Raw genomic sequence first — 14,767 nt, forward strand, 5'->3', positions numbered from 1 at the left:
AACTGGATGATCTTTAAGGTCCCTTCCAACCCAAACCATTCTTTGATTCTGTGACATGATTTTCTTCAAATTTTCAATATCTGTTGGATATTGCTGGGATTTTAAGAGTCTATTCTAATTTCTGATTTGAAATCTGTAATTTAACAAAAATGTGTTCTGTGCAATGCACTTGGGAACACAGGAAACATGTTAGAAATAAGTGATCATCATCATTTATTGCATGGTTTATAGAAGCACCAAATTCAAGAGTTAATACTATTGTAGTCTAAATCACTGTAATCTACTTCATATGTGTGTGTAGATATATGATACGATACGATATAATAAGATAGGATACCTTCCATAGAGCAGCATGCTGGATTTCGTATGGCAAACCAGCCTGTCTTTTCAAAAGGATATGTTGTTTTCTTAATTCTTACTGCATATCCCAAGAAAGCAAACCAAGAATACTGAAAAACAATACGGCAACAAACCTGATAATGTCTCTGGCTTTGCATCCCACATGTTTGAAGTCTAAATTAAGATGGAGTCCTTCCAGAGGAAGATCCCAGATTTTGGAGAGTCTTCCCATTTCATCTGGAAAGGATCTCAAATCAGGATTATGACTTACATCCAGAGAAGTCAAGTTCTCTAGGAAGCCAATCTGAGGAGGAATCTAAGTAAAAAAATATTTTAATGGATATTTAAATGTTAAAGAAATGCATGAGCATGAACACATTAAATATTTAAGAAAACTAGGTATTATTTTTATTGCTATAGTTTAATTATTTTTTTATTAAACAGGCTTAATGTCCCATATGAATCGACAAAGGACCTCATAATGAATTCATTATATAAACTGATTACATGACACATTCTGGACAGAACAGCTTAATAGAACATGGTAATTTTCATTCACAGTTTCATTTCATTTGCACTTATGTACCATTTTATTGATAGAATTTATAATGATATGAGAGGTGATGTGAAAATCAAATGAACACTGAAAAATTGCATTCAACTGAGGAGTGATTTTCTTTAGGTAGAATTGTACACTTTACCTCCTTTAACTTGTTGTGGGACAGGTGTAGCTTTTCTAGTCTAGACCATGCACACGCCTTTTCACTCAAGTCCAAGACATCTATTTGATTATGATTAAATAACAGCTCCCTTAAATTTAGCGATTTCCAGTGCATTGGTCCAGGCAGGCTAATGATCTTGTTTTGGCTTAAATCTACTGATCGCAAACTAAACACATAAAAATAAAAAAAGAGAGAAGTTAGCAAATGAAAAAAGTAAAAATGAGATTAACTGGAACTGTATTAATTTTTAATAAATAAACAAATGGAGTCAATCTCAGAAAAGACAGCTTTCTGACAGGAATGTAGATAGAAGATGATAATTACTACTATGAGCAAAAATAATTAAGATTATAAGTAGGTCTTTTTGACATCAGGAAAATTCTAAGAAAATACATACGACTGATACAGAATTGTATTCTGTCCATGTATTTGTCTGTGAATTAAATTGCCTGATCATGGTAACAAAGCTCCACACTGTAGTGTGTGTATGTTTGAGATGGTAAATTACAGAGTCACTTCAAGGAAGTGTACATATTGTGGTAATAGCCCACTTCCTTCTACCTTCTATGTTTGTACACATGCATGGCTCTGTTCAGATCGGTAGAAGACACGATTCACACTCCTTTAGTGCAAATATTCAGTAATTCAACTGTAAACAGCACAGTTAATATACTTTTTTACCCAGGTAAAAAAGAATAGAGTACAGCTCAGGATTCCAGTTACAGCTGAGGGCAGGGCGATGGAGTACACCGTTACGTGCAATGTCTGATTCACTGGAATAAATGTATTTTAAAAGTTAATTTCAATCTAATGTAATACTAATATGTATTTTCATGTGATTTTAAAATAAATTTCCAATTAAAAAAAGCAATGGGGAACTACCTAGTATTATCAACTTTCTAAAACCCAAGATTCCACTTACCAACTATGGTGTCTCACTAGGTAATCTCTCTTTCTTGCTCCTAATTTAGAAGACTAACATCAGATGGTATGAATATCAGAACTTTCTAGAATATGTTTGTAAATACATGAATGTGCATGAATATATAGTTCAACTACACGTGTATTTAAGAACTACATAAAAAAGAACATTTCATTTCTATAAGTCATCTGTTGGACAAATACGCTGTTTATCTTACTGTGGAACATGAAGCATGCAAAAAACACATGCAACTTCTTGTTAATTTGTCTGGGCTGGGAGATGCAGAATGCAAAAGCTGCACCTTTTTCAACACTTTCATTAAATTTGCTGCTGTCAATATAAATGTTAGCATGCTGAAACACTGTAATATCATGTTAATAATGACGTGCCCTATGTAAATTTGATTAATGTAATTCCACAAATCTGTGGATCTGCCCTCCCCATGGTGCCACCAGGACTCACACCTACCACATCTATCAGCTAACTGATCTGATCATCCCTTCCAAGCACTCCTGCCGCAGTCTCATTTTAGTGACCTGTTAAGGTCAGTAACTTCCATAAAAAAAAGCAGAAGTTGGATTTTCACATGAACAGTGCTTCGAAGGTATAGCAAAATAAATGTCACATGCTTATTATCACAACTCCATCTAGAGGAAGTGTCTTTTTTTGAAAATAAATATCTTGCGATATTTGGGAAGTGAAAATCTAATCTCAGTAGCTTTCTGTGAAAGTCTGCAGAACTTCTTTAAAAGGAAAAGTTGCTAATATATTTTCACTGTTGATTTCAAGAAAACAATAAATTCATTCTGGTCTTCTCAGCAAGAATTGCTAGCTTCAGCTGTCAAGCTATGTACTTTCAATAACAGTGATTTGAATTTGAGGAACAGAATTTCTCAAAATAATGAAGAAAATGTGACTGATTTGTCTTCAGCTGAAAGCTACTAAGTTTTGGATTTAACTTGTTAGAGAGGATTTAATGAAGCTCAGTAAAACATGCAGAATTTTCTGCTTAACAAAGGTCTTGCCATCAGATTTTCTTCATCAAGAACTTGTCATTAACTTCAATAAATAAAATAATAACTTACTGTGGTAGAAGAAGAATTGCTTCTGGAACATTAATAAAACCATTTTGGGATAATTTTAAGCTTGTTATGCTGGATGGCAAGTCAGGTATTATTTCTAGAGCAGAAAAAGAGGATAATCCTATTAATTTTCAGAACTGTTAAAATTATTTTTGAGACTGGAATTTTCTAAAATCAGAGACAAACTAAACAGCCAGTCTATCACCTTCTATACACAGGTCTTTGTGCAAGCTACCAGAGGCAGAATCTGAATCTTTTTTTTAAGGGTTCTTTAAAACTAAACTCCCAAAATGAAGGAATTTTAGAACTGAGTTAATGTACTGGCTTTTATTACATTACATACTATTATACTTCATCACATATGGGCATTAAACACTGAAATAATCTTACTTACACTTTACTGTATTGCCAGTATACGTAATATTCACATAATTCACGCAGGGAGTGGTGGGTCTTATGCATATGGAAGTGATTCTAATGGTTCAGCTGTGTTTAATGCAGGTATAAGAACTACCATTAGAAATACTGGGACAATAAATCCAAAATGGAAGGTTTTGTCTTGAAGACAGAAATAAATTCTGACAGTAGCTTGTGAACTCCTGCAGTATTATTAAAATCTCAACTATGTAATTTGTATTTTTGATAGGTCAATTAATTTTGATACCTTTGCATAAAATATGCTAAGCCGCTGAACACACTCTGGATTTAATTCAATTGCTTAAACACTGGGTTCTAGTGTAGATGACCTGCCCTGTGGTACCTGAGCTATCTGCACATGGCTTGGAGCTACAACATCAGAGCTATGGAAGACATATTTCTGGACCAGAAGCTCTAAGCCACGCGGGCATTTTCAGGGCATCTCAAATGACATCTGCACTCAGGCAAGTGAATCAAACATTCTACCTTATTCAGAAGACAATGCAGGATGTAGTGTGGTAATACTTAGAATCACAGAATCATTTACGTTGGAAAAGACCTTTTAAGATCGTCAAGTCCAATCATCAACCTAACGCTGCCATGTCCACTGCTAAACCATGTCCCTAAGCGCCACATCTACACGTCTCCTAAACACCTCCAGGGATAGTGATTCCACCACATCCCTGGTCAGCCCATTCCAATGTCTGACAGCCCTTTCGGTGAAGAAATTTCTCCTAATATCCACTCTAAATCTCCCCTGGCACAACTTGAGGCCATTTCCTCTTGTCCTATCACTTGTTACTTGGGAGCGGAGACCAAGCCCCACCTCTCTGCAACCTCCTTCCAGGTAGCTGTAGAGAGCGATAAGGTCTCCCCTGAGCCTCCTCCAGGCTAAACATCCCCAGTTCCCTCAGCTGCTCCTCACAGGACTTGTGCTCCAAACCCTTCCCCTGCTCTGTCCCCCTTCTCTGGACACGCTCCAGCCCCTCAATGTCTTTCTTGTAGTGAGGGGCCCAAAACTGAACACAGAATTCGAGGTGCAGCCTCACCAGTGCCAAGCACAGGGGGACAATCACTTCATTAGTCCCGCTGGCCACATTATTTCTGATAAAAGCCTAGGTGTTTGTATGATACATATTTCAGTACAATATTAAACCTGTTTTAGTACTAGATCTGCAACCTAACTTTGAACAATTTTCTCTACCTTGAACCTTCCCCAACAGCGAGTACGATCGCAAGCACACCCAACCATGTTTATAGCATCCACTCCAAATATAAAACCAAGATGAGTTACACTGAGGCAGATCAAAAGTCCATCAAGCCCCATTGGAAGAATACTGCTTCCAACAAGGATCAAAAACTGATGCTTAGGGAACTGTATAAACAAGAACAAGCATTCTTCTGTTCACCAAGACTCCAAATGCTGGTGGCTAAGGAATTCTGTGACTTGGAGTGGTTTCTAGAAGGCAGATCCTATTTTCACAGATACTTACCAAGAGCATTCATCTTGGCATTGAACTGCTCCAGTTTTGTACAGCCCATGAAGACATTCTCAGCAAGGGATGAAATATTGTTCTTGCTAATGTTTAAAATTTTCAGTTCTTTCAAGCATATGGGTGAACATAAGCATGAAATTTTGTTTCTATGATAACAAGAAGAAAAAAATAATCATGTTTTATTCAGCAACTATTAGCTAAAAAGCAAAATAGTATCGATGTGACAATGCTATCCTTACATTGATAACCCAAAAATAAGACTTTTATTTATATAAAGACTGACCAGTCAGCAAAAATACTGGTACATGTGGCAACATGGAATAACATGACGGATACTAAGATTGTTTTAACTAATTTGGAGAGCAAATGTCAGAATGCACTCCAAGGTGTAATTCCCTGATTACATACTGCAATCAATAATAGCCTTCTTGAGAATTACGTATAGGTATGAATTATCTCACTCACTAACAAATATGATAAAAAGTGCTGGTAAACTAAAAGTTACATATTTTCTCTGATTTTGTCATTTATAATATATCCATAGCAATAAATACAGTTCCATGAATCATACTTCCATAAAAACTTCGGTGTATATAAAATACAGTGGAAACTGTATTCTGTATACAGGAAACCTAGTTGAACATGTTAGAGAACACTGACAGTCCAGTGGATGAATAGTATGGCAGTAGAAAAACACTGAAGTACAACATTTTAGTATGTTACTGACAGAAACTGCAATTGCTATTGGATTCTACCAAGGCCCACATATACTCTCATGTACTTTGTAACAAGACACTGAAAGCTGTAGCAATTTACACATTTGGAAGATAAAGTCAGTGTTTCACTGCTGACTATACAATTCTTCCCATGCTGTAACAGTCATCATTCTGTATGACAAATATATTATTTTCTGTTACGTTTGTCCTGGTACAGTCCATTTATTACTGCTACTCACCCTTCTAGCAATAGCTGTTCCAGATTTTCAGCAACATTTGTAAGAAATTCAGGAGTGCACACCAGCTGATTGTACGAAAGGTTAAGTTGCTTTAGAGTTGGACATCTGAGGTATGGATCCAAAGCGAAGGAAGGTCCAATGTCATTTCGAGAGATATCAAGATTTGCAATACAATTCATTTTCAGTAAGTAAGTCGGAAAAGAAGTAAATCGGTTGCTGTGCAAATCTAAGTAAGTCAAGCTTTTCAAGGTCTGAAAGAAAAGGATAATTTGTTTTTAAAAAGTCAAATGAAAAGATGAATGTATAGGTTTTAAACTGAGTTGTATTTTACATAATTTATTAATTTATTTATATTTCTCTCACTAGGAAAAATAGCAGAAAATAGCAATCATACCAACATAACTCATAATATTTCTATTACAGAATAAAGCATTCTTCAAAATTAATTAGCTCAGTTTCATAAAACTCAAGAGATATGAATTGTCTGCAGTTCTTGGTTCCATTTATATTTTTATGTTACTTGATGTAACACCTCCTAAAGCAGTTCTCTGCAGTCAATGACTTAAAACATTTCCATGAAAATACTTTTATTTCTAGCTGAACATAAATCCACTGAATGAAAATTGAGCGAATGCCTGAAGCATGCAAAAATACACACCCATATTCATGAGTAGTATTGTTATGAGTACATTGTTAGGGGCAATTTATTGTAACTAATCTCAACTTGTATTACATAAAATTATGCAGAATTACTTCACACAGTTGTTCTGGAATGTTTGTAAGTGCATTTTGGTGGAGCTCCAGTTTCTCAAGATGTTCCAGATGACTAGTTAAGCAGCTATTCTGGCTGATGGCATCAATGTTCTCCAGCTCATTTGATGAAAGATCTAGTGATTTAATGTATTCTTTCTCAGAGACGAATGAAGAAAGACTGTCTGATGACCTCATATGTGGTGAAAATTTTGAGATGCCCTCTATTAAAACAAAACATGGGAAAAATAGCATGATTTAATTTATCACATAATTGAGACCAAGCAACTTAGGATCTAATGATGTAGAAGGCAGTGAGTGTTTGGATATTGGTTAAGACCCAAATGCATGAAGACTTCTATTAGGAGACAAAAATTTATAAGACAGTAGGGAAGAGATGGATGCTTATGCACTGCACAACAGAAGTCTCTTTTGAAAGGGCACTCATGAAATTTCATTGCCTGTTTAATTCAACATAAATTACTTGTGAAGTCAAGTATTTCCAGCATGTGTTCTCCTCTTTGTAAACAAGTATATAACCTGACTAAATTCTTTGCATGCTACACTTGTGAAGGCACCAAGGATGAAAATATCTGTTACTTACTGGGGGGTTCATCTGAAGGCAAGATTTTTCTTTTTTGTTTCATTAGTGGACCATAATCTGAGCCAGGTCCCTGCAAAATCCCCAAAGAGAACAGAAACCAGTTATGGACCTATGCAGATATCTGAAATTATCTGAATTCAGTACATTTCTTTTTGTTGTGGTTTCTTTTTATCAGAACTTCCAGGAGAACACAAAGGAACTGTACATTTCAACTAAAAAGAACAGTTATTTACATCCCACAGTTCTTAACACTTCCTCTAGAGAAGCCAGTCTCTCCAGTCTCCCTTTACAGCCAATGGAAAGAGACAAGCTCCTCTCAAAGGAACCTGACTTTTGTTTTACTGATTCTTACTCATGTCTTTTTATGGAATTGATCTCTCTTCACTGACTGCAGCGGCACTCTGAAGAACAGCTTCCCTAAGGGGTAGTTCAGTCTTTGCGAACAGGCCCACAGTTTCTCTATCTGCATTTGAACATCAGACTGGGAATTTGAGCAATTCACAAGAATGTGCACTTTTTATTGAGCACAAATTTTTCCTGAAATAAACTCTCCTCTGTACAGTGATCTGGAGAACAGTAATCGCACAGCAATAGAAGGAATTATTAAATGGCAACAGTGACACAAGAGCCCATACGGTTACATGACCCTTCCTAACACTGGATTATTAAGAATTTTGCAGTAGGCCACACAGATGGACTTACAAGAAGCCTGGAATGAATAAGGATGTGACTTACCACAGAGTAGGAATGTCGTGGCAAAGTAGGAGAACCTCTTTGAAATGCCATTTCCCTAAAAAAAATGGAATTGGATTTCTTTTTTGTAAAAAGTGAACCTTCACTTCCTAGTACAAAAGAATAACACAGGAGGACAAATAAGTAAGAGAATGTACCTAAAGGTGAGGCTCACAATTCAACTGTGATATAGAAGCTGACACACGATGGAGATGTATTTTAAAAGCATCAGTATTGGCAGGATCTCACTGGTTAATTGCATGTGCAGTAGCCCAAGAACACTGTCAACATGTTTGAGAGTACATGGGCCATACTAACCTGACGTGCTCCAAATACGATCTGAAGCTTGTTACATTGATGCTTTATCATTTAAAATTCCAGCAGGTTGGGATTATTATGCATGTTTCATAACACATATTTGTGCTACTGCAGTGCAAATAACTTCTTAAAACAGAAAAAGTTTGTATTTTAATAGATAAATGATCAGTCTCACATTTACTGACAATGAAGCGCCACATGCCTCTCTGGCTTTGGTGATCTAGGGTTATCTAGACTGATTTAGAGTTCCTCTTCTCAAAGCTACTTTTAAAACTCCTAAAATCACTCCTGTTAGCAAAGCCTGTATATTTTTAACCATAATTTACATATGATTGAACAACTCTCCTATGGGGAACAATATATAGTACCTATTATATACCTGTGCTACAGTCCTACAGAAAGAAAAAGTGGTGCTGAGTGATGTAAAGGAAAAGAACAAAACACAACCAAAAAAATTCCTTAGGATCCTCAGATTCTAAGATTCAAACTCTTCATCTGTGATGATTCTAAGTATCCAACAGTTCTAAAACAATAGTGACATCTGAACAAACAAAAGTCATATTGCAAGTTAAGGACACTTATTATTAACTTACCAATATTACAGGCAGAAATGCTTTTTTTCGTAAGTTAAAGGCATTCAGATTTCCTGACATGGTTACCAAGAATGATGTTGGACTGAACAGAGACCAGTCATTTAGACTTTCTGATCAATCGGATATCTTTGGTATAGGACTTGTTTCACCCACTTTATTTGTTAACGACATAGTACTCTATACCAGATTTAGTTGTGTGCACATTATTTACAGATGACGCAGGAAACGGATTTCTAGATCACAAATCATCTGACTTCCTGATGAGATAAACTGTGCTCTTGAAGCACTTGCTTTTTGCTACTGACTGTGAAGGCGGTATATGAGAATAGCTGAGTCACCACCAGAGTCAGTATCTAAATCTGGTTGGATGAATCCCACACTCTCTCTCTGCAAGAAATTAAATGCATGAAGAACTGATTTTAAAAGGATAACTGAATAAAAGGTCCTGCTTTAAGGTCCAAATTTTGTAGATAAAGCACATACTTATTCACCATAAACTATTTTCCAATATTACCACAAACAAAATTTTAGGTAAAAGTATTTTTTTTATTGGAGGGGTTTTATCTCAAATACAAACAAACAACTGATTTATGACTATGGTCTAGCCCTGGTACACTAGATTCAGAGTATAAAAAGAAAAAAAAAATTACCTTCACTATCAATATCATCACTCCAAGGAAAAACACTGTCCACTAGTGGGTCAGAAATGAAATTCCAATCATAGTTTTTATCCACTCCATCTTCAGAGAAGTTTAGATCAGAGGAGGCTCCTGATCTATCCTCTGAAATATTCTTCATCTGAAATTTAAGCACCATTCTTGCCAGTGCAGAACCTGCATCTGTATGTATAAGAAACCAAACAGAGAGCATATTCTCTAAGAAATCAAAATAACTTAAAAAAGAAAACCCAAAACAACCAGAAATAACTTGATTTATTCTCAAGGTTTGTCAGCCTTTCTATAATCAGCTGAATGCGATAAAGAAATCCTTCAACTGAAGGTCTTAAACACTTATATAGTACCAACAAGTCACATTTCATATAGCTAATTCTATATATACTTACTTTGTTTTCTTAATGGAATAAGTTTATCTGGGAACAAAGGAATGAGCCAGGAAGGTTCTAGTCTCCCAATACCAAATCCTCCAAGACATATACTGCTGTTAGCAACATCAAGGCTAAGCTTCTTCAAGAGCAAGCTGATGATTTGGCTATCTCCTCTCTTTATACTGACAGTTAAAGCACTTCGAACATCCTGCTCTCGAGCACCATTGGCTAATAGCAATTCCACCAGTTTAGGATTATTTCCTTTCTCACAAACCTAATGGAGAAAAACAATTAAAAAAATTATGCAAGGCACTCAAACAACTGCCCAGACTGCATTAAAAGACTTGTGTCAAATTCAGTTTAATTGTATTTTTAGGATCATGTCTCTCTTTCAATTATACAGTTCCCTGCCTCTCAGAGCACACACCTGCCTAAGTACCAACTCCCATTTTCCTGGTCTTAGCCCAAAATACAACAAATGCCTGAGTTCCATAATTGTAATTTCTACCATAAGTGCACACAATTTCCATGCAAAAATGAATGGTAATTTATAGTTTGCTTATTGCATGCCATCTATGGCAAGTCCATAAAGACACTTAGGGGTTATTTTGCCATGTCATCTGGATATCAGATGAACAGGCAACAAATGTGAGACTCATCAAGCCTTGCCTAGTGGTAGTGAGCTCAGGTACACAGGCTTCAGTCAGCTTTACTCCTTCCAATCTCTCTGCCTGCGTTGCTACACAGAGCAGTGTTAACTGTGAATATTAAAAAAGTTTTCTATAAATACTTCAAATTATTTCAGTATTTCCACTGTGATTCGCTAACTCTGATTTGCCTACCTAAGATGCCGTGGATGGATGGTCAGTTCCAAACTCAGCTGTGCATTATCACCCAGCCTGCTCTGCCAGCAGAAGTGAATACTTCCTGATGCACTTCAGGCACTACTGGTGGGGTTATATCACCATTTAAAACTCTGACACTGAAGCAAAATTAGGAAGCGTTCACACACACTGTTTCTCAAGGCAGTCACATTTAGCAAGGAGCACCTATAAACAGGTGGGAACAGCCTCTCCGTTGTCACGGCTGAATCCAGATGCGATGTTTGTCTATGGCCTTATTTAAGGCACCAACATATTTCAAATAGTTGATGCTCGGGATGTGGCCACTGTCTGGACAAAGCCCTTTGCATCTAGTGCCAATGCAGGCATTCCAAGATATTACTTTAGCTGTGTTGATACAAGTCAGAACTCTAACCAGAACAGTTACATCAGCACAAAACCTGATGACAACATTCATCTTTAAGTATAACACAAAGTAAAAAAAAACCCACTACCCCAGGACAGGCACCTGGGCAAAGCCTTCTTTGCAGGTTGGGACTAAGCACAGCAAAACCCATCTATGCACAGTGCTGCCTGCTGGTCCCTCTGTACTTCAGCCTCAGAGAGCTTGGAAAGAGCTGCATTTGGAATATCAATTCAGGGACCGGGGTCTAATGGGCTTGATCCAGCCTGATTGGTTCAGAAAAAATGACTGGGAGATTGCAAACCTCAAGCTTAAGTCTTCTTCCCCCAAAATATTCCAAAGCTAAGGCTAAGACAGTACCTGACTGAACCCAGGTTTGCACATGAACAGGGTAAACAATCAGAAAGCATGGACTTTAAAGTGAACTTGCATTCAGAACAGGACTGGCAGCATGGGCACATTCTAGGGGACAGTGATGCTGCGAGCTTCAGTAAATGAACATCAATGAACATCAGACTGAGGCTGAACTCACCATGAGTAGCAATGGTTTACACCACTTAGGTCACAGTTAGATTGCACTGGGCATTGCTGCTGTGTTCTGCCAAATATATGTTTACATGAAAAGAGAAACAAACCCAAAGCCCAAATTTTAAATCAATAAAACTATATACATTTCCATGTATTACCTGATAGATCAAAGAGTTTGTCTTTGTCTTCTTATTAATATCAGCTCCCAGTAGAAGTAAACATTCAGCCATAATACTATTGTACTCAATACATGCTTTTTCCAGCATCATATTTTTTAAATCATCATTTTCAGCTATTTTAGCAAAACATTTACAACACAGGCTTTGAAACTGAATGGGAAGACAAACAATCAAAGTTAGGTCAAAAAAAAGCATCAACATTTTTCAGCTATGGAGCTGTCAAAAGAGAGGAGATACCTGTCGATCTCGCTGGTCAGTGAAACACATAGACATCTGGTAGAAAATGACTGTGTCAAATGATTCATGTACCAGCAACTTTGCAAAACAAGGTGACAAACCAAGAATTGACAAGATTGCATGAAATCCCTAAGAACACAATGAGAAGATTGAAATAAGTACAGTGTTAAAAGTGTGACATTTTAAAACAGGTTGTGAAACAAAATCAAATTTCAACCCTCAAGATATGTGCTGTAATTTTTTTTCCTTGCTTTTAAACATGCAGTTATTCAAAATTTGGAGAAGATCAGGAGACAAGGCAGAAACACTTAGTATCTCTGTGTTTATACAGTAGTTACACGCTTGTTTAGCTGACCCACTTAGACAGATACTAACTGACACTTTGAAAAGCCAAATTATCCACCATAATATCTGACAACATCCTGCCTGGCAGTGACAAATGTACTCATGATTTCCTGCAAATGTACAGAGGGAACAATCTCCTAAGGATATGGGACAAAGAAGCATCCCCTGTCCAAATGTGTTGCTCTCTAATCTTGAATTTGGAAAAAATACCTAAGTTAAATGAAAAACTTAGAAGTTGTAACTAAAAAATAAAAGGAAATATAGAATTATACTGTGGTTCTGCAAGCAAAGTTCACCTCAAAGGGTGAACTGAGTAAATCATGGACTCTCCAAACCTAATTGTGACTAAATTACTTTTAAGTAATTTTGTTATTCCACTACATTATTTTTATTTCTCCCTACACTGGCTGCTAAGCTAAACTTGGAAGGGTTGGGGGAAAAACAGCAGTAAAGAAGGCTGGTTCTACTTGTGATATTATCATATGGATGTGAAACAGAAGTACAGAAATTCTCACAGGAAGCTGATCTCAGACAAACTCCATTCCACTAGAAAAATGAAACTGGCAACAAACAGCGAAAACTTCTGAAGCAGAGGAAACAGAACTTTCACACGAGGAAGACTGAATGTGTATTTGCAGACACTGTAAGAACTCTCCTTCCATATTGACAAGTAGAACCAAAGTCTGACACAGAATTCCAGTAATACCTTCTTGAATACAGCATTCCTACACTAAGCTTATTGCTAGTGCCAGGGCTAGCAATGAAGTTATTTTCTATTACTTTTCGAAAAAGGGCAATCAATACTATAATGACGGTTACTTAATTAAATGGTTATAGACTGACTGAATGATGGACCATGACTGAGAAATTTGTTATAGTCTGCAGATCTCAGAAGTCTTAGATAAACACCTAAACCTACACTTACATATTCTCAATTGAATATATGCCTCCAAGAAAACCAACTCTATGGCAAACATACTGGTTTAATTATAAAGGCTTATATTAATTACTAATTGCAATAAGATCCAAGGGAAAAAATTAAAATAAGAAATTATACTTCAAATATAACTACATTAAAATAATTTGCTAAGATTTTGTGTTTCACTTTCAGCTCTGTATGTAGAAATAACACATACATGCATCTGAATTTCAGTGACCTCTCTAAATCGTCGCAGAGTAGAAACCAGAACTGTTGACAGGACATGCATAGTTGCAATACACAAACTCTTTCTTGTCACCAAAGAGTGTAGAAGACTCAAACCCAAACACTGTATGTCTAGAAGAGAAGAAGAAAGATTAGTAACATTGACTATTCACACATTCTGAATGGAATACACCCATGACCTCAGTGTTATACTCCTAATATTCCAGAAAGTTATTTGCATAAGCTGTTACAGAGCCAGGCATAAGTACAAAGAGGATGAACCTGAGGACTCTGCAGTGCTGCAGACCTTTCACACCATGTAACACACATCACAACCAGTACCAAAGAGTGTCATAGATAGGTTGTAGCTTCTATGGTTAATCAGCCCTTCCTAGCGCATCATTCACATTCAACTCACAAAATACCTTCCCTACCTTGTTCGTCTGGATACATCTGCAGGGTGTGAAGCACAGTGTCAATAGCTCCCTGCTGGGTTAAAATGTCTAGTGCACCAGTGCACTCAGTTACAGAAGCAAGTAGTTTTAATCCACACTTCTGAATGCTAGGATTTCCAATAAACTAATGGAGAGACAAATATAAAATCAGATCAGGTTTGTTCTGCTTACAATGGCAACAGAAGAGTTGCTCTTAAAGTTGCTAAGAACAAGCACTTGTTTTCAAAGCATGTGAAATTACAGTCGAAGTGACAATTAATAACAACAACCACAATTGCAAAACCATTTTCTTTTCAACCATCAGTTTCTGCTGCTCATAATCTCCCCAGATTTTCACATTTGATTCTGAAAACATTCTCTAGCTAGTTTTCTAACTGAGAGTGGGATTCTTTTCCTCAAAGTTTCAGGTCAACCATTCACAAGTTCACACCATTTTGCTAAGATGAGTGAGAAAATGTGCTTCATTTGTGGTTATAAAGGAATAAAAATGGGTTGAGAACCAGCAGAAATGAGAAACATAGTGGGAATTGAAAAGAATACAAAAAGATATGAAGCAACATTCCTATTACTACAACCCATCAAGGCTTTAAAAGCTTTGGGTTTAGATATACAGCAGATGAATAAGTTATTTGTGATCATTTCTCCCAGTTTTCTCCCAC

General features: G+C 36.6%; 1 protein-coding gene across 1 annotated transcript in view; it reads right to left on the minus strand.

Annotated features, from left to right (window-relative positions):
• The window catches only part of LRRK2 (leucine-rich repeat kinase 2), a gene marked incomplete at its 5' end in the record, with an annotated part of 42,739 nt that extends 28,468 nt beyond the window's left edge, over nucleotides 1-14,271 (minus strand). Inside the window, 14 exon segments of the mRNA XM_010146900.1 lie at nucleotides 474-655; nucleotides 1,041-1,227; nucleotides 3,069-3,162; nucleotides 4,976-5,124; nucleotides 5,934-6,184; nucleotides 6,687-6,907; nucleotides 7,288-7,357; nucleotides 8,023-8,129; nucleotides 9,581-9,769; nucleotides 9,994-10,249; nucleotides 11,907-12,077; nucleotides 12,165-12,293; nucleotides 13,646-13,785; nucleotides 14,088-14,271. Of these exon segments, the coding sequence (XP_010145202.1) occupies nucleotides 474-655; nucleotides 1,041-1,227; nucleotides 3,069-3,162; nucleotides 4,976-5,124; nucleotides 5,934-6,184; nucleotides 6,687-6,907; nucleotides 7,288-7,357; nucleotides 8,023-8,129; nucleotides 9,581-9,769; nucleotides 9,994-10,249; nucleotides 11,907-12,077; nucleotides 12,165-12,293; nucleotides 13,646-13,785; nucleotides 14,088-14,271 (2,330 nt within the window).
• Between the last annotated feature and the right edge of the window lie 496 nt (nucleotides 14,272-14,767).

The sequence above is a fragment of the Eurypyga helias genome, unplaced genomic scaffold (assembly GCF_000690775.1).
Source record: "Eurypyga helias isolate BGI_N326 unplaced genomic scaffold, ASM69077v1 scaffold930, whole genome shotgun sequence".
Lineage (NCBI taxonomy): Eukaryota > Metazoa > Chordata > Aves > Eurypygiformes > Eurypygidae > Eurypyga > Eurypyga helias.